Source organism: Amblyomma mixtum, chromosome 1 (genome assembly GCF_055824585.1).
Source record: "Amblyomma mixtum isolate Tamu chromosome 1, ASM5582458v1, whole genome shotgun sequence".
NCBI lineage: Eukaryota > Metazoa > Arthropoda > Arachnida > Ixodida > Ixodidae > Amblyomma > Amblyomma mixtum.
In genome coordinates this window covers 95,369,583-95,397,345 of record NC_143012.1, presented here as the reverse complement: position 1 = coordinate 95,397,345, position 27,763 = coordinate 95,369,583, and the positions used below count along the sequence as shown (strand labels likewise).

General features: G+C 48.2%; 1 protein-coding gene across 3 annotated transcripts in view; it reads right to left on the bottom strand.

Annotated features, from left to right (window-relative positions):
- Window positions 1–345: 345 nt before the first annotated feature.
- Window positions 346–27,763, bottom strand: part of LOC149367258 (uncharacterized) — an 83,907-nt gene continuing 56,489 nt past the window's right edge. The window contains exons 5-14 of one of the 3 annotated variants that reach the window (XM_089566935.1): window positions 26,628–26,757; window positions 25,961–26,006; window positions 24,011–24,082; window positions 22,104–22,146; window positions 21,109–21,252; window positions 16,402–16,531; window positions 11,853–11,939; window positions 7,553–7,601; window positions 4,468–4,542; window positions 346–2,461 (exon numbers count right to left, since the gene is read on the bottom strand). In XM_089566935.1, coding sequence (XP_089423061.1) covers window positions 2,390–2,461; window positions 4,468–4,542; window positions 7,553–7,601; window positions 11,853–11,939; window positions 16,402–16,531; window positions 21,109–21,252; window positions 22,104–22,146; window positions 24,011–24,082; window positions 25,961–26,006; window positions 26,628–26,757 — 848 coding nt within the window. In that variant the 3' untranslated portion in view covers window positions 346–2,389. The remainder of the gene's footprint in view (window positions 2,462–4,467; window positions 4,543–7,552; window positions 7,602–11,852; window positions 11,940–16,401; window positions 16,532–21,108; window positions 21,253–22,103; window positions 22,147–24,010; window positions 24,083–25,960; window positions 26,007–26,627; window positions 26,758–27,763) is intronic. The other 2 variants (XM_089566945.1, XM_089566954.1) reach the window with 2 other exon arrangements.

The following is a 27,763-nucleotide window of genomic DNA, read 5'->3' as shown; positions in this document are numbered from 1 at the left end:
GCCGTCCCCTGCTACGCTTGCCTTCTCTTGGAATCCACTCCGTTACTCTTAGGGACCAGCGGTTGTCTTGCCCTCGCATTACATGCCCCGCCCAAGCCCACTTCTTCCTCTTGATTTCAAATATGATGTCATTAACCCGAGTTTGTTCTCTCACCCACTCCGCCCTCTTCCGATCTCTTAACATTACACCTATCATTTTCCTTGGACGGACGGTGTTAGGTAGGTTTAATCATAATCTAAGCGCCTGAGAAGTTGTCGCTTGGCCTTCGTGTTGTGCCCCCCTTGGACAGAACATTTTTATAAATAATGCAAGAAAATGGGGCGAGACACGTGTCGTTCAAAAAAAGGAACCATCTCTTTATTTTGCGCCAGTGCCAACGTATCTTGCGGGCGCACTTTAAATAACTCAACATGTGACAAACAGTGATATCGCAGGGAAGTTGGGAACAGGGCAGGCAGCTGGGGCCCCGGGAAAAGGAGAAACAGGAACGCGGGAAGGATCGCGGGGCAGACCCGCACTATGTACAACAGGGGCGCGCACACCGGAAGTTTGGGGAGAGAGGACTCTGTCCGTATAGAGCGGAGGAAGTAGAAAGGGGTCGAAGGGGAAAAGGCGCCCCTTCCTTCACTGCGCGACGTCTAACACCTCCCTGCCCAACACTAAACTCGGCATGGCGCTTTCTGTGCACCGAACAGTGACCATCATTTGCTCCTGCCCAATATACAATATTACGCAATCATCTCTAACTAGTGTTCACAGTTTGTTCAGTAATCAGGAACGTCCTTGTCAGGGCCTGAGCATTCGCTGAAAGCTCGAAGCCCGCTGCGAACAAGCGCCATTGTATTGAAATCTCAGTGGCGAAGTGTACGCCTAAGCGAGTGCGGTATAGCATCTCTTTCGTTAACAGTAAGGCTGAACGCTCGCTGTACTGCCTACGAGCATTGGTGGACACCGCAGGCTAGTATTTACTGGAGCCCAAGATCCATGCAGTGCAACGAATGGAAATGTGAAAGATTAAGAAAGGGTTTTAGAAAAAAAGATGTGTTATATAAATTTAGCCTAGTTCATGGCTGACAACTTGTTCTACCACTTTCAGATGCAACGCCCATGGCAACAATGATACCCAAAAAGACAGCGGACAGTAAGTTCCAGAATATATATACTCGTCATGTACTCGACCGGAATAGGCAAAACATAATTACAGTTTTGGCTTCACATTTTTTTGTTTTTTGGCAGGTCCTATGAAATCGTGCTCTTTAAATGATGCTGACCTATGTGGACAGATCGTCGTGCTGAACAAACACAGAGGCTATTTCGCTCAAAACGGCGCCTTTACAATTTAGGAAGTACCAAAAAATGAAATACAACAATCGGCACCTGCGGTGCTTATCACAAGCACACTATGATGAAGTAAATTTGAAAATTCCTTTTCTTTGGCCACTCACTTGCAATGGCCATTTACTTACTGCCGGTGATGCCGGAGCCTGTTTTGGTCTTGACGTCACAAGGTTGAGTCGCGTGACGAGTAAAAATGTTTAATATTTATGTGTAACTTGTCGAGAAATCAACGCATCTTTTCGTGCAGAACAAGAATCAACACATTATGCAGCAACTAGCCACACGATTGATCTTTCTTTACCAAGAACAAAAATTGAATTTTATTGTCCGCAGTGTCTCTTTGAGCGCGACTGTGAACATAACTAGCGTTAATTTGGTCAAGTAAAAATCGTCAATGCATTCTGCGGAAGGAGATAAGAGTTGCATCCTTAAAATTTTTTTTCGACAGCCTATAGACTTTCCATTTATTTTTGTCTGTACAGTCTACGGACTTTCTATAGACGAGGTTATAGACAATACAAATCCTGCAGTCTATAGACAATCTATGGATTTATAGTCATGCACGTTTAGCAGACTTTTATCTATAGACAGTCTATAGGTTCTGAATATATCAGAGGAAATATCTATAGGAAGGCAATAGAACCCATCTGAAGCGTATATAACGTGAATAGACCATTTTTATAAGGGCGGCGCCTTTGACGATCACTTTTCGGTGCACAAAACCCCAACATGCCTTCGAATATGACTAAACTCGCCGAGGCGACACGGTAACACTGAATCGATCCCGCAGCAGTCGACGCGACAAGAACCATTGCACTCCTACGCGGGCCGTAGGCGGCGGCGGCGATGACGACGGAGTGGTGGTCGCGTCGATTCGACGGCTTCGTCGCCGTCGTAGTCGTGGAAGCGCGAAGCTCGCTCATTCGCCGCCACCGTCTTCGCGCGATCGTTACGTATGAAGAAGCCTGACGTCGACGTGGACGCGTCGAACCACCCGGCCGGCCAATCGGAGCAGAGGGGCAGCCAGCAGGACCCGGTACGGGGCGCCCCCTAGAGGTGGATCTTGCGCAGGTCAGACGGACACGTGACCGCGTCGCACTGGGGACACAGACCCTTGGCACCCTGCGGTCAAGGGAGATAACGATAAGCTTTAAAAAAAAATGCGATATTTGAAATAAAAAGAACAAATAACAACAGTACGTCTGAGTCCCGCCGTGATGGCTCAGTTGGTTAGGGCACTCGGTTTCTGAGCTGCAGGTCTCGGGTTCAATCCCAGCAGCTGCGGCCGTGTTTCGATGACGGCAAAACGCAAGCAGCTCCCGTGTACTGTCCAAGGTCGGCGCACGCTAAAGAACTCCAGATGCGCTAAATTAAGAGCCCGTTACCACGGCGTCCACGGATGAACTAGCTCAAGACCAGGTACAATCACGAGTCGTTTTGAAACACTGGCTCTCATTTCATTTAGGCGTCGATAGCACGCAGAGCCACTGCTACAGCAAGCGGCACAGTATCCGGCGTTTTGACACAACCGGAAATCGCTTCGCCGTTCGGAGCTTTGCTTATATAACAGCACACATTAAATGGGCTCTGAAACGATCTCCCATTAAGCTGCGGTACGTCTATGATGTTAAAGGACGCCGCTTCATGAATATCCTCCAGCAAAATTTTTTTTATGCGCTTTGTAGAAGCTGAGTTGTCTGTAGTCACAATTTGAATTTCAGCGTCTTCGAGCCTTTCCCTCTCCTCTCTCCATTTTTTGCACGCTTAAAGGCCGGCGCCGGAGCTGCGCCGTTTTTATTGGCCGCGGCCACGATAGCCGCCTGACGTCAGAAAGAATCTAACCAATAGCCACCTCTGCACTGGTATACGCAGGACCGGTGTGGCGGAGGAGGGCGAGCGCATGAAAAGGTCACCGGAAAGGGATCGCCAACTTTCGCGTGCGATTGTGGGTTCTCTGCTGCGTGTTGAAATGCATTATTTAACTCAGGTGTTCAAGACAACACAATGCAATGATTGAGCGACTTGATGAGCTCTTCTCGGAACGTGTTTCTGAGCCCCTTCGTCCGCCCGATAACAGTGATTCATACACCGCTTGGACACAAGGACCTCATCATCGTTCACTGCTCGATTTCATTAGATCAGCGAACCTTTACTCATTTATTTAGGCATCCTCATTTATCATTACATGCCGTTTTATGCCCTGAGGCAATAAACATCGCATTAAAAAAAAAAAAGCCCCTTTAATCAAATTCTACCCCGTTTGTCCCGGCGTAGTGGAGTGGTCGTACACTTTGCTTTTTTATCTGAAAAGTTGCTGCTTTCTGCTTATTCCTGCATTTTCTAAGGTGTATGAAAGCATGAGATGCGAATGAATTTAAATATGTAAATGTCCTTACAGTTGTACACATTGCGTTCTCTGAATATACGTACAGCCGGCCAAATCTTTAGCTGGCGTGCGCTAAGGCCGCTTTTTTTACGCTACTGCGCGCTGAGACAAAGCAAACTTCTGGAAAGCTATATATTAAGCACGTGCTTAGTGAACTTGTGCTTAGATTTCATATTTTCGCAAGTTGGCTCTGTCATAAGCTGCAGGAGCCATGAAACCGCGGCCGTCACGCACGCCAGCTAAAGATTTGGCCGGCTGTACGTTCGTGTGGCTGCGACACGCTACGCACGTTAAGCCTAATCTCTTGGTCCTCGCATGGGCAGAAGAGTTCGTAATAACAAGCAGGTCTAATTACCTAAAGGAGCTTCATGAATGGGGTACGGAATACGACGCCACACAACGTAACTAGACATATGCTGCGATGTCTAGAGGGCAACTGGCGTTGTGCAGTGCAACCATACAACCTCAGTTCACTCATAAGCCTACGCGGCTATGTTGGCTCTCACAGTTCGTGGAGAATGGAGAGGAGGCTACGAGGCTTTCTCAGGACGTTCGAGACTGAGCATGAGAAAAAAAAATATGGGGACACTTAAGTCGCCTTAAGAGTAGGATGCTTTAGGTGAATTTGTCGCAGCTTCTGTTTAAACCTCTTTTAGAACTCCTCAGCGCGTTTGCGTCAGTTCTGTGCAATTGTCGGTGCATCAAGTGACAAGTACCTGTGCTCATAGAAGGTTCCGCTTACCAGTGATTGAAGCCAGCAGCGTTCGCAGTGTACGTGCCAACAACACACGGAGACCAACGGAGTTGTGTACGGACCCTGCGGAGCGCGAAAGAAAATAGAAAGAGAAAACAAATTAGGGGGATACATAACCCCTGTTCTAAGAGTGTAACGAGACAGAGTTAATGGTTATTTGTTGCATTCTTTCTAGGTTACTTCCTTTTTTAATTACACTCATTCATTAGCACACATCAGTACGCATATTAGACCACGTGATACAACACGTGATACATCACAAGACACACAGGGTCTCCCTTAAACCCAGTCGAACGTGCATCAGTGGCCTGGGATGCGTGTCTGACTTGAAACCCAAAGATGGGGGGTTCGATTCCCAACTAATTATCCCAATTTCCATTTTAGAGTAATATACTTATTCTACATCCTGACATGTCTTAATGAGATTTCAGGCTATCGAAAAACGCAACAGAAGATTTTCTGTTGCCACAACAGAATTGTCTGTAGTATTAAGTGACCTGACAACAGAAATTCTTGTTGTAACAACAGGGTGTTGTAACGACAGAGCCAGTTCTGTCGTTACAACAGACATCTTCGCTATAATGCACAAAAATTTATCGTAAAGACAGGACGGCAAAATTTTTTGTCGTGTTTTGGAACCGGCTCTGTAGTGTTTTTTGACTTCATGATCACGATTTAACTGAAGATTTAATCACTCCCATTGCGCTGGCCAAAGTGTGACGCAAGGGCCATCTTGACCAATTGAGATTTTCTCGAAACGCCAAGGCCAGCAACAACGTTGGTTTCTCGTTAAACATGGTGACATTAGTGCAAGTGTTTCTACGGAGACACGGAAGGATCAAAAATAGGGAAAAGACCTGCAGTCGCTAGCCTGAAAAAAATGAGGCGAGGAACACAAAAGGACAGAGTTATGTTACTGAAATTTTGATGAAATGTTCACCTGGACGACCCCAAAAGCGCACCAGCAAGGATCGAACTTTACGTGCCCTCATCGTCCTCCTCAGAAATCCGCATTTTGTGTGCTCCGCTATTAAATGAAGAGTTTGACCATAGCTTTGTTTAGATACGATGTGTAACTTTCACACTATCATTGGGGCCAATATCGGCTTTGGTGTAATGCTTCTTACGAAATAGCTACATGCTTGCTGAAGGTCCGTCGAAGTGTCACTGCCGTCGCAACCCACGATCTTAAGAAATACATATTTGCTCCGTCGCAACCCGTTCTCTTAAGAAATACGTATTTGTTACGGGACACAAAATTTGTCGACGAGTTTCTTATATTTAAGAGGTCGAAAGTTCACTCCAGGAACAACAGTAGATAATCGGTTAAGGGACATATGGTTCAACAAGGGGAAGCTTTCAGCCAGTTGATCTGACATGCTGAGGAGGAGGAAAAACCGCGAACTTGAACGAGATATGGTGTACGTGCTAAAAGGTCATTAATGTAATGTCCTTCAGATGTACAGTGAGAAATTAATAAATAAACAAATAAGAACACTGCAGGCAGAGCAAATGCCTGAGCTTTTCGCTGTATCTTGAGCACTTGAAAGTATAGAAAGGCACAGTGATAAAGAGGTAAGCCTATATCAAGCTTGAGCTTTTGAGTAATGAGCCCAAAAAAACAGCGCGGTACATATGGTGTTCTGAAAATAGAATATCTCCTATTTCCAATATGATGTATGGTTAGAGGCCCGCCGCACAGCGGTTGCAGTGATATCACTTTCAATTATTGTTTTTTTATATCGAAGGTGTGCTGTCAGGGGGCCATAGCCTATACTCCGTTTCATACATAGCTGTCAACGCAGCCAAGGCTGCGGCGCCTGTTCGCGCTCCTCGTCCGCATCGCAATGTAGTGCGTCGGAAGTGAAAAGAGTAATGAACTTAAAATTAAAGTATATGTTGGTTGATATTGCAGTATAATGATAATGGTGTTTTATTTTGCAAAAAGATTGCTTTTTCTTTAATGTTCTTCAAAACAGAGTGCCTTAGTTTTCTGGGTTTTTTTTCGGCTCCTCCTGTATCAGGTTTTCGCAGCTAGGCCAGCCGGCGATGTCGTCTGCTTTCGTCTTTCGGTTTCCGAGTATGCGAAAATGGCACCGCTATCGCCTACTCGCTTGTTTTCTTCGCCCACTGCGGCTTCAAAAACATCTCCTGCAAGCCTGTTCTCCAAGCTGAAGTCTCCGAAAATTTCGAAAGACTCCAAGCAGGTTATCGTCAACTTTTACTCTAGCGTAAAGAAGCGCTTCCCGGAGAAGAATGTGCGTCAAGTTCTCGAAACTGTGGGCAAGATGACCAGGGTGAGCCCTCGGACAGTTGCGAGGTTCAAGAAGGAAGGTCTCGCTACTAGAATAAGATCACCACAAAAACGACCTAGCAAGGTGACCATATCTAGCTATCGCAGTGTTAAATATGACAGCTTTGCAGTCAACGCCATCCGACTCAAGTTACATCGTATGTGTGCCGTACACTACACTGCCTTTTCCCTTCGAGACAAGTAAACAGCGCTGTGTTTTTCAAAGTAGGTATTAGAGCTTGAACGTTTCGAGTTTCTACCTAATGAATCTTTAAAGAAAAATAAAAAACAATAATAAAAAAGACACCCCAGCCGGGAGTCGAACCTAGGCCCTTTGTAAAATGAACACACAGGCGCGCGCTTCGTACCACTCAGCCACGACGCGAGGCGGACGGATACATTTTGCTTGTTTTGTTTTTTGCAGCGGACTACTATCGTACCTTTGGCAGCGTTGACAGCTATGTATGAAACGGAGTAGTCAGGCCCCATCCGGGCCTTTTGCTATTGCCTCCTGAGCCAATTTGTAGCAAATTGTCTCAAATAAAAAAGAAAGAAAGAAAAGAAAAAGGGCTATTTTTTATGGAGTAGAAATAAAGGTAAGAAAGGGCCTGTACTACTTTTCTCCGATAATGTAATACGAACGCGCACGAAGCGTATTTCATTAGACAGATCACTTCAGCACGCGGTCCGGTGGATCTGAACGGGTTACCGCGATGTGAACAGTTGTCGAAACAAGGTAGTAAGCAATACTGAGGCCTTGCATAAACCCTCTCCACTCACCGAGCAGACGACGCACTTCCACCTGACCGTCTCGTCTCCATTTGTGCTCCTGCAAGAAAATAAAAACAAAATAAAAAATAAATTCGCAAGAGAAATTTTGGCGCATGGGGATACGCTTTTAATATCCATGTTTAACAATGCTTTAATATGGGAATGTTCTCACGATTCATCACCCGACAACTGCTAGGATTTGCATCAAAACTGTATAAAAATAAATTCGACCTTCGCATACGGAGACTTTCAGAACTCACAATTCAAGAATATGAATGGCGCCGACCACAAGGGAAATAGAATGATGTTCCGGATCTATAGATCCGTTCAAATGACGTTGACCAAAACAGAAATGGAATAACTTTCTGGCTGCCGCACAGAAACGCCCCCCACGTGGGGACCGGAACGTCCTTCAGTTTGTCTTCTAGTCGGCACTGTTTTATTTTATTTCCATAGCATAAAAGCCCCATGTCCCCCCACCCACCCTGGTGTCACACTTCGCCACCCACATGGTGGCATGTGGCACCATGCATGTGGCAAGAGACACTTGCCAAGATTGGTAAACGGAAGCGCCAGCAGCGGCGTCCTGCCTCCTGCCACCGTTGGCCTCTAATGCTTCTAATCCATTGAAAACATGTGTCTGATGATGCAGTGTATCTGCAGTCATGCATTGTGTGGTAAGTGTGCTCGTGTATGGTATCACACAGCGAAGTTCGTATGCTATCACATTGTCCCAACTGATGGTGTTTAGATGTCCTCCAAGTTTTTTCATCATCTTTGGTTACAGGCGCGAAAAAAGACACAACATAAGGCAGGAAGAAGACGGGACGAAGCGCTTCGTCCCGTCTTTCTGCCTAGTCTTCTGTCTTTTTTCGCGCCTGTAACCAAAGATGAACAGTTACCAACTAGCCCAGCAAGACGTTCTTTTTTCATCATGCACTATCCCCACAAGACCGGCTTCCGTAAAGCTCTTTGATTCCAAACCATTTCGAAAGTCATGTGACTGTGCACAGCTGGCTGCATGTCCTCGGCGAGCCAGCTCGTAACTATTGTTTCGAAAGTTTTTTTTTTTTTCGAAACACGTTGCCACGGTTCAACTGGCTTAGAATCACCATCGGTAACGCACAACCACCGTTCTTTGTTCCCGTAGACTTGTCACAATTATAACAGCACAGTTTCCACATTCTTGTCTCCGAGCACTTCCACACTGCAGTTTACACACACAATGTTACTCTGATCAGTATCTCACTAATTAGCACGTTTATAATTCACTCCACTAGTTACCACGCTACTAAGCTTCAAATTCAAGCCAAAACCAACACACATTACCCCCTGCCCTCTTGTAGTACATCAGCGAAGTCAACGCGCCTACATGGCCTAGTTCGTAGTCTGCCTGGATGGCGACATAAAGATGTGGGCTTGAATTCCGACTAAAAACAATGGGAATTTTTTTTGGGGGCGAAATTCAAAACTTTCATAACATTACAGCCTTAAGCTATCGCGTAATGATACCCACATCATGCAATTCACCCACACTCTATACAGAAGGGAGTAAACTGTACTCTAGCACGCATCTGGTTACAAAAGGATATGCGCTAGAGGACACTTTGCTCCCTTTTTTACACGTATTCGTGTTCAGAGTGCACCCCCCCCCCCCCCCCTCCTGAGAATGCTTGCTTTCAAGACCAGGTGCGCCACAGGACCAGATGGCTTGACGAGCTTGACGGATTTAACGCGATATCGTTAGGGCGCACGTTCGGTGGCAACAAGGAGGCAGGAAAGCTCAAAAGTGGCCCTCGATATCCGAACTGTGCACCAAACAGTGTGCCGGAAGTCAGGCGCTTTCCCAAGGACTGCTGGGAGTCTTCGGCTTGTACCTGTAGCGGTATAGCGTACTGAAGGCCGCTCCTTTACGTATCAAAACCAGTTAATAAGCAGTGCAGTTTTAACACGAGAGCGTTAATACACGTCTGAAAAAAAGGGCTGAGGCTTAACTTGGTTAAGCCTGGAGAATGCGAAGCATCATCGTGTCGCGTAATTTGGAGGCGCACAACCACAGCGACGGCGCGAGGTGGGCCCCCGCTTCTCCACTGCCGTGACGTCATCGGGTCACGTGGTGTGGCATCATCGTGTCACGTGATTTGGAGGCGCACAACCACAGCGACGGCGCGAGGTGGGCCCCCGTTTCTCCACTGCCGTGACGTCATCGTAATGTCCGGCGTCGACGGTGGCGTCGGAGCGATCGTTGACAGCCTCGCAGCCGGAGCGGCCGGAGCAACGTAGGTGGGCCACCTAAGTCCCGTGACCATGTGGCGTCATCACAAGCTGCCATTGGATAGTGAGCAAACTGACCGCCGTGGCAGATGGAAATTAAATTACTGATTGGCCGAGAGAGGTTACTCAGGGAGAGCAACCTGGGTCGCACAATGCCCCACCGGGAGAAGCACCTGCCATCGCAGGGCAGTGGCGCATCGCTTAAAGGGCAACTGAAGCGGTTTTAGAATTTCGATGAGTTTAAGGTTGCCTAATGCGCGAAATGTGCTGGTAAAGCCTGCCAAATCGTTTTGCTCTAGCATATGAAATGGTGGCGTAATCGCCGAATAAAGTCTTCGTCGGCGTTCAGGCTTCTCTGAAGTTCACAGCGACGGGCAGAGGCCCCGATAATGACGTCACGTATGACGGGTCTACTTTTCCAGCGAAGAAACGGTTATTGCATGGAAGAAAACCGACGCCATCGAAGGTGAAGCTCACGATGCATTGTTTGGCGCCATCTGACGACGCACAGCAGCATGCAGGCGTAGGCAGCGCACATCTGAAATTTCGGCAACAATGGCGTCACTGTCGAGTTTCCCCGCACTCCTCCAACGTAGTGAGAAGCCTAAAAATCATCACGGTTTTAATCAATGATTATGACACCATTTAAAATGCTAGTGCAAAAATACTTTGCATGCTTCATCTAGAAGCTTGATAGATTCGAATTCTTGAATAACCTCGAAACCTCAAAAAACCGTTTCAGTTTCCCTTTAACCGCTGCACCACTGCGTCTGGAGTGGTATGAGGACTCCCAGGGATCTATTGATCCTACGTAGAAGATCACAAATTCTTTATAAATGTTCATTTACTCACTAATGTTATTGCGTAATACACTTAAGACTCTTAAATCTCCCCTACAAGTTTTTTTTCTCCTTCCTCGCCATATTTTTCCTTGGCTTTCCTAAAGACTGTGTCAGCTTTTATCTCTTCTTAAATTGTGACTCTGGTTTTGCTCCCCAGATTTTAGCGCTTTTTCGTAATCGCGTGCCATGCCTTTTAGTGTGCTTCCTCGACACCCCCCTTAGGCTTCACTGTTAACCGTGTAGAAGAAAACCTATTGTTTCCCCTTTTTGACTTCGTCACGATGCATACTTGTACTCTGTGTTTGCATGGTGCTTTATGTCTCAATTTCAAGGGATGTTCGTGATTCTGTTTGCATGTGTTCCAGAGCACGGTTTGGGGTTCTTCGGTTTTAGTTCTGGCACTGCCAGCACCTGATGAGTTTCCTTTAAGATGCCTTCATTGGCTCCCTTGTTATCACGTGGTCCGATATTGTAGGCTTACATTGTGCTGGGTTCCTTGGCAATGGACATTTGGTACCCAGAGCCCGTGCTGGCTTGAGTATTTCTTTGTCGGCGTCTTTTGGAGTGAAAAGCTTCACTACGAGGGTCGGAGCCGAGCTTCGCGTATGCCGTGGAACCGAATGGCGAGTTCTGCGCATGCGCGAAACCGAGTGATGTCACACGCGGCGCAGGTGGCCGCAGCCGTCACCGCCGCCATTCCACCGCCTTACCTTTCAGCGCAGCCGTGCGCTACTGCGCATGTGCGCCGCCTCCTCACCGCCGCTACTACTGCGCGCTCGCCTCCTCGGCACCGTTTGACCTTTCGTTGCAGCCGCGTGTTCACTACAGTTGCTACGCATGCGGAAGGAGGGGGCTATATAACGCGCTTGCCTACACCGTTATCGTGGTGCCCCCAGTGCACTGTGCGCCAACTGCGACATCCATGACGTCAAACAAAGCATAACTGCAGATTTTCGCTTGTATATTCAGAGAAGGAGAGTGTGCCAGAGCTAAGCCGCTGCCATTTTTTTTTGCGCTGGTTACTCACTTTCTACGACTGAACCAAAATGCCGAAAAAGAAATTTTCTGCATGGTAAGTTACTTCAGTGAAACTTAGTGACTCACTAAGAAATAAACTAGGAATTTACGGGAGAAAAAGGAAATGAATCAAGCAACAAAGGAGACAGAGCTAACAGGGGCGGGCATTCATTCACCTCTCGTCTGCCGCTTGACCGTCTTCGGTGCAGGGCGTTTCGCTACTGCTGCCGACGCCAGCGCCCCCGCCCGACGACGAAGGGGACCTGCGAATCAGGCGGATACGTATAAGCCAGCGCGTCTCTACTGGCGCTAAAGTGCGCACGCCAAGGCAACTAGCTCGTTCACTCAAACTACAGGGGTATAAACATTATTGCTGTTGACTAAAACGACATTTGATGCTTTCGAGGCATTTGCCGGCATTTCCAGTTTACATTTGATACTTCTCCGTATTCAAGAACTTATTCGAAGCATAGAGATTGCGATTTCCTTTTTAACGCCCAATTGGAATGGTGCAATGAGCACTTATTTATTTACTTCTGCTCCTTGCGCCCTGGATCTGACTCTTTAATCCTGGAATGTGGTCGTCCTGCCAACACAAATCACGGTCGTCTGTTTGTCATCTCCATATTTAAAAGTACTTCCTGTCCGTTTCACTCTCGCAAAATAGCCTAGTTCATGTAGAACCTGAGAGCAAGTTGACGCGACGGTTCATTGATTGGTACACCGATCACGTAAAAGAGCGTTTCCCTTCATATAAACACCATTTGAAGCCGCCGTTAATAAACTCAAGCATGGCGTATTTCAGTAGCTTGCGTCATTTCCGGCCACACGGGCTAAATAGTACCAGCATTCTCAGAAAAAGAAACCGGCCGGCCGATTTCAGCTCACCACTTTATCACTGTGCACACTATCCTAAGCGCGAAATGTCCTTACCGCTTCCCACGCATTGTCACAAAACATAAATGTACTCCCATGTGACAATGTCTTTGACAGCCTCCCATGCATTTTCTTCAGATCATCTTTGTAAGAGCCCGCCGCGGTGGCGCAGTGGTTCTGGCGCTCGGCTGCTGACCCGAAAGACGCGGGTTCGATCCCTGCCGCCGCGGCCGAATTTCGATGAAGGCCAAATTCCAGAGGCCCGTGTACTGTGCGATGTCAGTGCACGTTAAAGAACCCCGGGTGGTCGAAATTTCCGGAGCCCTTCACTACGGCGTCTCTCATAGCCTGAGTTGCTTTGGGACGTTAAACCCCAATAAACCAATAAACCAATCATCTATTTAATTCATCGACTTCCTGGGCTGCCAACTTTCCCTTATACTGTAAGTAAGAAGATGGGGATGCGGGAAAGTAGAAATGCTATATTGTATTCAACAACAAAAAAAAATAAAAATAAACTAGGAACAGATTATTGAAAGAATGAAGGAAAGAATACAAAGCAAAAAAATGCCCGTAATAAGCTAGCAACACGTTGTGCGCACGTTGATTCGTCACGCTGTTCAACGCCAAGGCTGACCTTTATTGATATCATACTTCCTTCTACGCGTGCCAGAAGGTTAGAAAAAGCTACGCAAACAGCAAATGCCACGATCACGTTCTTGGAATATACGTAACAGCCGCTGTAACCTCAAAACAACCCTTTTGAGGAAACGATTAGTAGCGAAATACCTTTTCGCAGCAAAGAAGTATAACAAAAACCGATGTCACTGAACTAAGTAGAGCCGAAAGTTGGTTGAGTTGGTGAACATTCATGATGTAAAAAAATAGCGTGAAGGAACACGGCAGACGGAAAGAACGACGCAGACAAACGCTAAACTGTCCAATTGTTCAACTCAACTAACTGAACCTAACTGAACCTGAACGCTAACTGATCCAATACTATACACAGCACGAAAAGGTCAATGTAGAAAATGTGCCTACCAGCACGACCGCTGTTCGTGCCTCTAGTGTAGGACTCCCGAAGCGTGGAACCAGTTTTCCTACTTCCTTTTTTTTTCCGTGCCATATTTATCGTCCTTTCTACTTCTACCCGCATCGCTTCGACCAGGCCGAACCGACGCGGTCCCCACTTCTCTCCTGTCCCCAGTCCAGGGTACAATGGAGGCGGTCCCTTTGCCTCCCGGCAGACTGAGAGAAGGGCATTTTGGTGAAATGCCCTTTTACTGCGGACGGGCTATCAGCACGTGTGCGTATGTGCGCGGCGCTTTCATGTATCCCGTCAAATGTTTAAGGGAAGAGAGGGATTTGACCCTGCAGCTTTCGCCCGTGCGCTTCTCTCCCGCGAGCTTTTGTTTCCCTTTCCTTCCCATTCTCCCAAAATACTAGGGCACTTATACAGACTTGTCACCCCTCCCTCCCATCCTTCGCTTCGCGAGGTCACCCTTCTCCCACCTGACACCGTCAATTTGAGTGACTTCGGTGTCACGTCGGCCAACCGGAACTGATGTCACTTGGTCCCCAACTCAACCTTCTCACCCCCTTCCTCGATTCCCCAACTTCGCTCTCCTCTCTTACCCATGCCCGTTCTGTTATGTGTGTGTGTGTTTCGCTGTAGACCCCGTCTATATGCGCAGCGGCTAGTTTTCAGTCCCCGACGTCGAAGCGTACGGTTCCTGTCAACTGCGCTGGCAGCAATTTGACTAAAAGCACCCCGGGCTTTCTCACTTTCCCGTCCCGTCCGTCCCGTTATGCCCTTGCGCTGCCACCACTGCTCGTCGACTTTGAGCTTCGGACCGGGTCGACCCGCCCTCTTGCCGCACAAAGGCCTCTCGTCGCTGGCTGGGCCGCAAGTAAATCTCGGGATGCTCGACATCTCAGTTCTTGTACGCTTCAAACTGATTGTACAACTCCGCTCACCCCTTCATCTTTTTTCAGCCGTCTTTAGCTCTTTTCACACCGCTAGGGTTTGAATTCTTTTTATGTTGGTCCATGTATAGAGAGTCGCTCGCTGGGACCAACCGGGTGTCGATCTGCGCTCCGGTCATGCGAGTCGACTAAAGCCGAGCCATGGCAAGTCAAACCAAGAGAGCAGCTCAGAGAGGGTGTAGAAGGGTGGGGGGGGGGGGGGGGGTATAACAGAGGACATCTTGTCGTCATGGAAGGGCGCGGTCCTAATTGAATTATATCGAGAGCATTTGCATGACAGCCAAACGGAAACCATCGCGCTCTTTCTTTTTTTCTTTTTAATGTATTGCATCTCGTTCTTTTGTTCCTTGCTCTCCGGTCTTCAGCACGTCTGTATTCCGAAGCTGAAATGTCACGCTGTTGAATTTTGTGTTTATTTGCTGGTTTTGTTCATTTGAACTCAGCTCTGGATTTTTAGCGTCAGACTTCGCGGAAACGGAGCTTCTGTCTCTGCAGTCGGCTTTCTGCGCAGCAGCTAGGCCTTAATGTAGAAGTCCATCAATCTAGCTTTCTTGTTTTCCTGAGGGACCTCTTTCGTGAAAGTAACACTGCAGTGAAGAACATTCATCCCCCTTCCATCCCCCATCCCCAATTCTTCCAGTGTCAGCCTCTTTCGTTTTGCTTCACCGAACTTTGTGATTTTTGTTCGTCCGTCGCTACTGAGGAACTAAGCCAACTTTTCATGATTACAGTTTCGAAATCCTGAGAGCTTCGAGTGCTTTTTCTTCTTTTTATTTCTATCTTGCCGTACGTCCATGCATTTAAAACGCGGCAGTCACTGTACTTCTACCTTTTTTCTTGTAGTCCTTCGCAGCTGTCTATTAGAAGATGCTATCAGAGCAGCCGAAAAAAGTGACGAAATGTTATTCACTCATTTTTTTCCCGGTGTGTGCACTCTTCATAAATGGCGCGCCTTCCGTATGCATGCTTGAAATGACCGCAGTGTTCAGAAATTCAAACAACGGTGATAAGGCTCAGGAAAGCTGAAAATTCACAATCCAAGGCTTCCATGGGAACTGCTGTTATTCCCTTGGTGTCCTTGATGAAGCATGATTTTGAAACCCGTAAACTTTTTTCTTAACCGAACTACACTGCGGGGTACGCATTTAACGGAAGACTCCGTATTAATTCCGGCCATCCGGTGTTTAAACATAACAGGCAGCGGACCTAGCGAAAGCTTAATTTGTGCCTTGAATAGAGTTGCTTACTACTACAACTAGCGTGCAAACTTCTGCCCTTGGGCTCCGTAGGCGGAGGTGTCTGTCTCTCTCCTCTTACAAAAGAAGTTTTAGACAGTCTATATAGGGTCTGTAGGCTTCTGTCTATAAGGTCTATAGACTGTCCATAGACAAATACTAGAGAACAGTCTATAGGCCATACAAATGCCATTCAGACAATCTATAGATTTATCGCCATACACTTTTAGTAGACTTTTGAGTATAGACAGTCTATAGACTATGAATAGACAAACAGAAATATCTATAGGAAGTCAATAGAGTCAATAAGAAGTCTATAGACTGTCTATAGACCATTTCTATAATGGATCAATCCACCAAATTGACATTTGTTCACTGAGCTGACGAATAGGCTCTGTGCGACGCAGATAATGTCGATTCAGTGCTTTCATTAATACTTTAATACAAACGGCATCCGGCAGGTGATAATTTTTTACCTTGTTTTATATTTTAACCGTATGACGATTTTAAAATGTTTACAATATTTTTAATCTCACTTCTTTTACTCTCCTCGCTATTAACTCACGTGCCGAAGCCTCGTGAGTGCGACTGCAATAAAAGAGGGCAAGGGAAATGCAGAAGGGCTCACCCATCCCGTCCCGTCGACGTCTCGCCACCTCGGGAGTCGGCGGCCGCGTCGGCACTCCCCGTCCGATCCCGAGCTCCCGACGGTGACTGGGGATCCTTCCCTACTCCCGGAGATCCGGACCGACAGCGCTCTGCGACATGGAGAACGGTGGGTGAGCGAGAGAGGCAAGAGTGAGGAAAAATAACAACACACACGCTAAAAAGGAAACAACGAAAAACGTGCCGACTGTGTCTGTCAGCGATGCGACAATGATCGACGATGGCTTCAACTCAATGCCCCTTTTGTACCTTACGCTTGCTTTTAACTTCAAATTTTTATGCATCCGTGCAATCTTTGTCTTTATCACGACTTTTCGTGAGAGCCATTCGCGGTGTTAAGTCAGAAGTATCATCTACATTACCAGACGCATGTTTCTCACTTTTCCTGCATAAATAGCACTCCAAATAGCCGTCGGTGTGCGGTACTTGTGCTTATCATGCAGGCTAATGATATGCTGTAAAAAAGTGGTAGGGCTTTAACGTAGTTAAACCAAGGAGACATAAGCGACACTATGCACGTCTAGCCTGGTTGGCTCATGGTTTTGCCTTGCTGGGTCGTTGGCACGTCTGGCTACGATATTAGTTCGATAGTAGTATTAGCTGGCGAAGACGACGAAGTGCAATGCACAGGCGATAGTGTGTTGCAGTTTAACACAAACCATGATGGGCTGCGGCGATAACATAGTATGCTCTCGTGCACAGGCCAGCGAAGCTGATCTGTTAGCGCCACCACGAGTTCGAAACGCAGTTGCAGATATATTTATTTTATTTATTCACTTCATTTAGACTCACAAGGCCAATTTAAGGTCAAGGTGCAGCGGGGAAGCGCCTTTTGCAGCTTTGGCCGTGAAGTAGAGCATTAGCTCCAAAATACAACCCGAGCACATTATGTATACTAATACCTTCAGCGAGCGCGAAAAGCATTCTTTATAGATGTCATCTGTGTCAGCGACTTCATTTCACAATTATTACGCATTATAGATCACATTTCAGGCATGCACCTCCCGAATACAGTCGGAGACTGGTAATAGAGCTATTGGGTTCAGTTGCGGCTTAACCGTCCCGGACACTTTTCTCCCCGTTGCCTTTAAAACTACTGAACACACACTATCGCATTCCATAAGGGTGAATGCTCCATCATCTACATCATCATCATCAGCAGCAGCAGCAGCAGCAGAAGCAGCGTGACTACGCTCACAGCAGGGCAAAAACCTCTTTCATCTCTCCCCAATTAACCCTGTTCTTTGCCAGCTGCGGCCACCCTATCCCCGAAAACTTCCTAATCTCATCCGCCCACCTAACTTTCTGCCGTCCCCTGCTATGCTTGCCTTCTCTTGGAATCCACTCCGTAACCCTTGAGGACCATTGGTTATCTTGCCTTCGCATTACATGCCCTGCCCAAGCCCACTTCTTCCTCTTGATGTCGACTAGGATGTCATTTACCAGCATTTGTTCCCACACCTACTCCGCCCGCTTGCGGTCTCTTAATGTTACACCTATCATTTTTCTTTCCATAGCTCTTTGTTAGCCTCCACGCTTCTGCCCCAGAGGTGAGTACCGATAAGACACAGCTGTTGTATACTTTTCACTTGAGGTGCATTGGTAAAATACTCAATGAGCTTACTCCAATGGATTACTCCGGGTGCTCAGCAACATCGCCGCGAAAAGCACGCGGGCAGAGAGAGCCGCACGACCAGATACAGCTAGCTGTCCGCACAACGGAGCAAAAAGGGACGACAAAATTGGGAAAGAAACAGCGAGAAAAAAAAAACACTTGAGAGCCATAATCGAACACAACTCCTTTCGTTCCAGTGCCCTTCACAATTCCGTTCCTCAGTGTCTTCCTGTCGCCATATAACCCCTGAAGGCACCTTTTAATAAGTGGACCCCCAGCGCCCGGTCGTAGTGAGCTCCCCTCCCCCCTTATACATCTCCCCTCTATCCCTATAGCCTCGGGAAGCGCCCGGCGCGGCCAGCATAGCGGGGGCTCAACGGGGCAGAAAGGATTTCGGAGGAGGGACGGGACCAGGAGCGAACCCGAGCGGGCCGAAGTCGCTGAGGCGAGTGGCAATACTCTGCGCATCCTCGCGTTCAGTCCACGCCGCAGAAGAGAGGCACGGGTCCTCGGCGGTCCGTCTCCGACAGTATATAGAATACGCTGGGAGCGTGGTTCCATTGGGAGAAGGAAGCGATGAAAGGAAGGCCCTGTAACTACCTTGCTGCCAGCTTCTCTCGCGCAGCGAGTCAGTGCCGTGCTGCACGCAACTGGGTGTGCATACTGCGCGCAAAGAGAGAGAGGACGCTCATCTAAGCGGCCGCCTTTACTGCCGCGCACGCTGTGTTTCCTCTCAAATATATGTGCCGACGGGTCGGGGCCCCTTTCCCCCCTTCTTTCCCTTCACGGCCTGCCGCAGATATTGCGGAATGGCTGGGACCACGTGGGTTTCTTATTTTCTTTCATTTTGTTAACATCTATATCTTTTTTTCTTTTCCACCCTCTCCCTCTGATCTTTTTTTTTTCCTCGTGGTTTGTCAGCGCCGCAGCTGCTAACGCGTTTATGACACCAGTGGGGAAACATGACTGGAATGCGGCCGGTTTTGTTGGGAACACCCGCTGCACGTGGGCGATGACGGTGCCGGTCGGAAACGGACAGGAAAGTACGAAGACAAAAGATGAGAGAGAAACAAAGAAAGAGGAAAGCGGGAGGGGGGCGCGATATGCAAAGTTATGCAAGCGCATCGCAGAGCTGCAACCAGTATTCCGGAAGCAGGCATGCGTGCATTTGCGTTTATGTGTGGCGTAGATACGAGGACACCGCGAGAGGCGCGCGTGCTTCCCTACTTGCGAAACACTCGCGTAGAGTCTTCGTAGAAGTTCGCCATGAGGTATGGCGAACAGCGGGCAGCCAGTGTATGTAGAAGCTGCACCGTGCGTTTACGCCTCATTGAGCGCGTGCTCATTGAAAAGCGTCAATGCTGACGAGGTAGTATCCTTTGTATACTTCCACGGTAGCAGCAGGATAGGCGGTACCTTACGGGGTACCCACAGGCCAGTAAGGCCACCAACACAGCTTTACGGTCCTCGAAAGTATAAAACACCGGAAGAATGCTAAGCTTATAAAGGAAAAATTGACATTTTCGATTTTTGAGCAAATCACTAGCTCTTGGTTTGTCCGCGCGTATTATTTCACAGCGCACGCACAACGCTCACCACATGCGCTCGGGCACACCAACTGCTGCCGCTGAACTTGGTGAATTATTCATGCCGGAGTCGAGAAAGTTGCAAAATTCTTTAAATCTCTGCCCCTTCCACACCTTGCTCGTTCACTTTCTTGATTTTATGCTTCACAAGTCCACCCGCTGTGAGAATGATACCGTGCCGGGGTGGCTTTATGCGTCTCTCTTGTAAGGGCAGTTTGGGTGGAGGGTGCCGTTGACCATTTCAACCATGTGCTTATTGTACTTTTTGTCAAAAAAACTAGCTTCAACATGATTTTCTCGCCTAACATTACTCGTTTGGCCATCTCTTAAAATCCCCATCTGCTACCATGCAGTTCCTTTCCCTATTCTAAATAATAATAATAATAATAAACACCTTTATTTTCAGAGAACAGAATACAATCTATAAGACAAGTCTGCCCAAGCCATAAAGGCTTGTAGGGCAGTACTCGGCAATCGATGAAAGACAGATATATTAAACAATAGGTGTTACAAAGCAAGCAAACAATGATAAATGTGTGCCCATTTAACCCTTTTCCTGCATTCCCGGCCCGTGCTTGGCCTACTAAGAACACCCAATAGCATCAACGCAGACGAGGCCTGTTGTGGCTTCGGAACAGCGATGAATTTGGAACCACGATATATGCTACGATTCCTAATAATCAATGTGCAACTTCGACAAAGTTTCGAGGTTAATAAAGGTTTCACCCAGCCTATTCGGCCCATAGGGATTATTCTCTGACGTCACACCTGCCTCCATTTTGTTGTATGCGGAGCATGACAACACGCCGCCGGCGTGTGTAATTATTAGAGAGATTTAACATGCCGGAGACGTAGTAGCGGAGGCGTATACCGGTTTTACGTACGCTTGTCCAGCACGCGCAGTAGCCCTATACGGCCACGCATTTCCAACTGTGCATGCGCAACTCCCTTAACTAATTCATCTTAATACAGCGCGATACACAGGACAAGAGAAAGAAACAAGAAATAAAACTAGAAATAAAATAGAAATAAAAATAGAAATAAAACTCAGTTGTTAGATTGCGCTCGTGTCGTCTCTTGTTTCTTTCTCTTGTCCTGTGTATCGCGCTGTATTAAGATGAATCCGTTCCAACTTGCCCAGTTTTCTGTTCTAGTTATCCCTTAACTAAAACCGGTTACGTCCCCGCTATTAAGTTAAATCTCTCTATTTAGCATACCGGAGACATACTAGAGGAGACGTATACCAGTTTTAGGCACGCGTGTTAGGCACGCGCAGTAGTCCTACCCGGTCACATGCGCAACTCGCGCGCGTAAAACCGGCATACATCTCCGCTATTACGTCTCTGGTATTCTAAATCTTTCTGTTGCATCCTCCTCCGGCCTGCTACGTCCAGGACAACAAAATGGCGCCCGTGACGTCACGTGAACAGCCCTTTACTCCCGCAGCAACGCAACCCCACGGACTCACCGGCCGACTCGTAGGCGGCGTCCGACAGCTCGACCTTGAGCGGCGGAGGGGGTCCTCGGCTCCGCGGGGTGCCCGGCGGGGAGCCGCCGTCCGCCGACTGCAGGTCCAGCGGAAGCTCGGCGCGGCGCCGGCGGCCACACAGCGCTGCGGAAGAGGAGATGCAGGGCCGCCAGATAGTTCAGACGCAAGGGACGCCGTGATTTGTATTCAGTTGATACGCATCGAAATTTACAGGCGTCGATGGCTTGCACTGGTGTAACAGCGGCCGCCATGTTGGCAGATGATCAAGACCACGGTGGGAGGCTGTTTATCTACCCGCTAATTGGCCACCGCGGTGGCTCAGTGGTTATGGTGCTCGGCTGCTGACCCGAAAGACGCGGGCTCAATCCCGGCCGCGGCCGTTGAACTTCCTTGGAGGAGAAATTCTAGAGGCCCGTGTACTGTGAGATGTCAGTGCACGTGAGAGAACCTCAAGTGGTCGAAATTAATCCGGAGCACTTAACTATGGCGTCTCTCATAGCCTGAGTCGCTTTGGGACGTTAAACCCCATGAACCAAACCATAAACCAAATCTCTACCCGCTAATTGGCATCTGCTCCTACACGCAATGCGGAGCCACATTAATTAGTTTTATTTTCTTAATTTACCCCTCGGCTTTCAGATGTGAATTTGTAGGGTGTAGAACATTGTGAGCAATGTTCGATTCTTGTGTTTTCGGCTACCTATCGGCAGCATGTTCCTTTTTTACCACAGAACACATATGATCAAGTGGATTAAAAACAAGAAGGTGTAGTAGCAGGCCGCTAGTGCAGTGTTCTCAACCGAGATATGATGAAAAAATCAGCTGCTCTCAAGTGAGCACAAAGTTCGACCCAGCCTTACCCTGCAAATCACGAGGGACTTACAAGGCGTTCATCAAACCTTGACTGAGAGTACCAAAGTGGAATTTTACACGGTGGCAGTGAAATTACCAAAAAGATTCATGTTACTACTTACCATTCAGCCTCTGATGGCGGTTACCGCGGACCTTCAGGTATGTCTGGGAGCACGAAAAAAGAAAGAAAGCATGAAGATTAAAGGAGTAGTCTCGTCAGTTTTCTTTCAATAATCGCAGCAGACAAGGAAACACTGATCTTCATGCTCTCTAACACGCCCTTCGTTCGCCGTTTTTCGCTCCTATGCAGCGTGCATGCCGCATTAGTGCATGCCGCTTCCGCAAGGCTCACTACAGTCGTTAGTGCATGCCTCGAAGCACGACTTGGGTTGTCGAGTACATGCACCTCTAGCTCTGCCTTCATACTCATTGCTATCCGGAGGACGCTGTACAACATGTGGGGACGCCTTCGTCCCCTGCGTTCGCTTTCCCGTAACGCACTAGTTCCCTGTGGTTAGCTTCCCCGCAACACACTCCCCTTAGTTGTGTTTAACTAACAGGGGAGGGCGCTCGCGTCGCAGCGACACCAGCGCCACGAACGGCGTTTTGCTGCGCGCGCGCGGGGAGCGACGGGGTCTCTTCTCCCTGGGACCGGGATAGCGAGCGGACGTTTAGCTCGCGGCTCCGCTCTTCGCCGCGGGCGCCTCGTGGTCGGAACTTGCTTCCGCCACCCCGTCCCGTCTGGCCTCGGAGCTTCCCTTTGCCCTAGCGTGGGCGAACGTTCGCTCGTAACCGTGCTGGTGAGTCGGACATCCTCGATTCCTCAGTGTATTTTGTTGCTAGCTGGCGTTATTGTTGTTATAGCAATAAATGCCTTGTTCGTGTCAGCCAGTGTGTCGTTCTTTTGTTACCGCAGAGCAAGGCCCGCCGTGGTCGGCGAGCGCTCGATAGCGCTCGGCACCACGGGGTGGGGTCCGCGCGGTTAGACGGGTAGAACGTATTTATCTCCCCATTTTAAAACCCCACAAACAAAAGCCGCGTCCACTTTAAAGGGGCCCTGAAACAACTTCTGAAGAAAGCACATTAACTCACTGAATCACTGCATTGTGTTGTCATGGACACCTGAGCCAAGTAATACACTACTACACACAGTAGAGGACCCACAATCGACGCGCGAAAGTTGGCGAGCCCTTCCCGGCTACTTTTTCATGCTCGCACCCTCCTCCGTCGCTCGCACCTGCTTATGCAAGTTCAAAGATGCTATGCTATCGGTTAGATTCTTTCTGACGTCAGGCGGCTATCGTGGCCGCGGCCAATAAGCGGCGTAGCTCCGGCAAAGGAGCGCCGACCTTCCAGCGTGCAGAAAGTGCCGAGAGAGCCGGGGCGGGTAAAAATCTTTTCCTTCCTTTTAATTATGAATTTACTAAACCTCAACTACTACTACTACTACTACTACTAGATGGAGAAAGGCGAAGATGCTGAAATTCAAATTTTTTACTACAGATAACTCAGCTTTTGCGAAGCGCATTAGAACAATTCTTACTGAACAGTATTCGTGCAGCGGTGTCCTTTAACATCCCAGACATCCTGCAACTTTATTAGAGCCCTTTTCAGAGCCCCTTTAACTTCCTTCACTGTGTTTGGGGCACTGTGCAGCTCCGTATTCCCTTCGCACTGCGCTGTGCTCACCTCTGCGTCCGCGTGCGTGGTGGAAAGATATCCCTTACAAAAAAAAGTTTTATACAGTCTATAGAGTGTCTATAGACTTCTGTGTATGAAGTCTATAGAATGTCTATAGACAAAAGTATATAGGCAATACAAATGCCATAAACAGTATATAGAGAATGTATAGATTTATGGCCATACACTTTTAGTAGACTTTTGTCCATAGACAGTCTATGGACTATGAATATACAAAAAGCAGTATCTCTAGGAAGTCAACAGAGTCAATAAGAGGTATATAGACTGTCTATAGACCATTTTTATAAGGGAATGCAGATCAGTGCAAAGTATTGGAAGGCTCACGTACCTCCCACCGAGAGAGGGGCGATCGCTTGCCAGCCTCGTACGCGGTCCGGCAGGCGGACTGGGGTTCCGGCTGCTGGGAAGAGAACAAAAAAGAACGCTGTTTTCACGACAAAAAATAATTAAAGAATAAAAAGGGTCAACCCACAGCTTCAAGTGGCAGTTTTGCTTTGTCCACCATGCGGCAGAGAGAGAGACTGTTACCACCCCCAACAGGCCGGTTATGACTAATGAATATACCATCGCCGCCGCCGCGGTGGCTCAGTGGTTATGGTGCTCGGCTGCTGACCCGAAAGACGCGGGTTCGATCCCGGCCGCGGCGGCTAGAATTTCTTTGGAGGAGAAATTCTAGAGGCCCGTGTACTGTGCGATATCAGTGCACGTTAAAGAACCCCAGGTGGTCGAAATTTCCGGAGCCCTCCACTACGGCGTCTCTCATAGCCTTAGTCGCTTTGGGACGTTAAACTCCATAAACCAAACCGAATATACCATCGGTGTCAAATTAGCCCTTAGATTAGAGTGCTTGCAGCGGCCACATTATACGATATTAAGGCCACCACAGTGCAGTATGTCAACAGTTACAAGTGGAATACTTTGTTGCAAAGCATTAAAGTGAACACCAAACCACTGCTCAGGAGGCAACTTCTCCTCTGCCCCATAAAAAATGCAACAGCACCACGACGCCAATACAGTAATGATGCTCCTTCTCCGTGCAGCAGAAGCGTTCAGTCAGAGGCGGCACACAGACGGCTTGAAGGCTTATAGCGTATAGTGTGTATAGTGACGTTTTGCAACGACGGGAAGTGAGGAGAATATGGATTGAAGTTTATGTACAGTAGATCTACAAATTTACAGACATATAATACAGAGAAGAAAAAAAAACAGACGTAGCAGCCTAATATGGAAATTTTCCCTCCTCGGCATGGCCCAAGATGCAGCCCATTTATATACCCAGCCCAGAACCAAAGACTGGGCTCCCGGGCTCGATATAATAATTTATACCGAGCCCGGTAATAATAATAATAATAATTATAATAATAATTATTATTATTAAAAACACAAATGATCTATGTCCATAAAATATGCAGTGTTCTGGTGTAACTGAAGAAAAAAATTGTATAAGGCAACTTGACTGGTCCCCAACCCGTCTCGTGACAGAAGCAGCAATGCAGATACAAGCAATAACGAATGACACAGGCATAACTCATGTGACAAGGATGCGCTGAGTGGCCGTGTTGTAAAGACGGATTGCGTACCCACTTGACAAAATTGCCGAAACGGCGGCGGTTCGCCCCTCCGGAGGCATCAGCCGCCCATTGTCCAGGCGGTGCGTACCCTCGAAAGCTAGTCCTTCCGAACGTGCGTTGTAGTTCCCCGCCAGCCTCGCGGTGACGCCGATCGCATCTTTGCCTACGCGTTCTCTCCGTTCTTTCGAAGAGCGCGGCAAGCCGTTTCCCTGCTTCGTCCCCATGAATGGGCCGCGTCATCTGCGCGTGCTCGGCGGTATGTATGTCTGCGGGGCCCGAAACGGCGGAGCTCGCCTCTACGGCCCCAAGCGCGTAGTGTTTTTGGAGCGGAAGCTCCGCCATGTTTCACTAAGGTCATCGGGTGCTGCTGCTTGACCTTCTTGACCTTGCTTGACCTAGTGGCCGCCTGCTAGCAAGAACACAGCACCCAGCTGCTCATTGTTTACACCTCCGGGTAAACAGGGGCACCACAAGAGTCCAGCACAAGCATCGGTAAGGACCCGACATACGCCCTCAATGAGCGTTATTGAAGACATCGTATATCTGCTTCTCCCACATCTGAAAGACTACTTTGTTTGGCACAAAGAATCGGCTGCAAATTGAGAATAACTTACTACTGCTGCACACGAACCTTATTAAAATATTTTTGAAAGAAAAGGAAGAGAAGACTGAACTGAGATAAATTTTAGGGAAGCTTTTCAACTCACCAACGGCAAACTGTCTTCGTGCGTCCGGTCCACCCACCGCCGACAGCTGGAAAACGGGATTTCATTCAGTGAGAAATGCCACTCGGAAGACTGGCAGCAAACAAACAGGCAAAAGTTTAACGGCTTAAAATACTCAAAGTACCTATAGAGAAGTACGGGGCACAATCATTCCTGCACTATACTTCTTTCGTTGCTTCTTTTCCGACCGACGCCATCAGTTCGTGAGAAGTAGAGCAGCTTTGCCTGCAGGCACACTATTGTAGCGAAAGCTACATTGGCCACAAACGCGATTTCGCTGTGGCGGTGCTCCGCGGAGGCACAGAGACTGACCTTGAGCCGTCGCCTAGCAACCGCCGCAGCTTGCGGATGCCACGCGCTCGCCGCGCCATCTGGCATGACGTCACACCGTGCGCCTCGCCGCGGAGCCGCCGTTTGGTATGACGTCACACCGTTTCCTCGTCGTTGCGCTCGCTTTCGCTGCGTATATCCCGGCATAGCCGAGCTAAGCCACTGCCATTTTTTTTTTCTACATGCTCGTTAGGCTTTATATAGGGCTTCTTCCAGGTGGTACCGTTGGCTTACTGTGTTCTCTGAACGTGACACGGCCGAAGGTGGGGCGTGCGGGCATACACGTGCAAGGGTGCCTGGTTGGTATACAATACCGCACCTGTAGAAGTCCGTAAGCTTGTCCATCTCCAGCTGGAAGTGATCAGCCATCTGAGCTTGGGCCAGCGTGATGCCGCACACGGGACAGCTGGTCGCCTGGCCCAACGTCCACTTGGGGGATCCCAGGGGGCCTGCGAGGAGGCAGCGAGACCACCGTTTTTACCTAACGGCTAAGATGACATCTAACGCGAAACGAAGTTCTCGGAAATAAATGCGCGATCATCATCATCATCATCATCAGCCTGACTACACCCAATTAACCTTGTCCTTTACCAGTTGCGGCCACTGCATCCCCGCGAACTTCTTAATCTCATCCGCCCACCTAACTTTCTGCCGCCCCCTGCTACGTTTGCCTTCTCTTGGAATCCACTGCGTTACCCTCAAGGACCAGCGGTTATTTTGCCTTCGCATTACATGCCCTGCCCAGGCCCATTTCTTCCTCTTGATATCGACTATAGTCGGATACAACTTAAGTCTGCAGTGAAGCTCCGCCCACATTCAGCCTTCGCGCACAGAATTCCTCCACGACAAAAAAGTAGTCCGCTGCTTAAACGCTTCTTGTTATGTAAACAAGAAGCTTATCAAAAGAAAAAAAATTATGAGCTCTAGAATTTTGATACATGGATTGTTTGATATAGTCAAACATTAAAGAGCTGGTTTCGTTTACAGTTGCGATTCGCGAGCGGAGTAATACAGGACGCCGCGGACCGCGGCCCAGTGTTAGCAACTGCTGTTTTTTTAAGTTGTATCCTACTATAGGATGTCATTAGCCCGTGATTGTTCCCTCACCCATTCCACCCTCTTCCGATCTCTTAACGTCGCACCTATCATTTTTCTTTCCATGGGTCGCTGCGTTGTCCTTAACTTAAGCTGGACCCTCTTTGTTAGCCTCCACGTTTCTGCCCCATAGGTGAGTGCCGGTAAATGCGCGATATTTCCACTTAAAGATGTGCTGCGATGCACGAACGCTTGCAGAGTATTGCGTTCTTTCCACAGCTTATTGCAACATTTGTGCATGTGCCTCCAGCTTTATAAAGATAATAGCCACAGTTCTCAGTGTTAAGCATCCGCAGCTTTCAAGAGATGATAGAGACTATGAGTTACAGCTCTAAAACGCCTTGGGCTGTAAAACTTTTG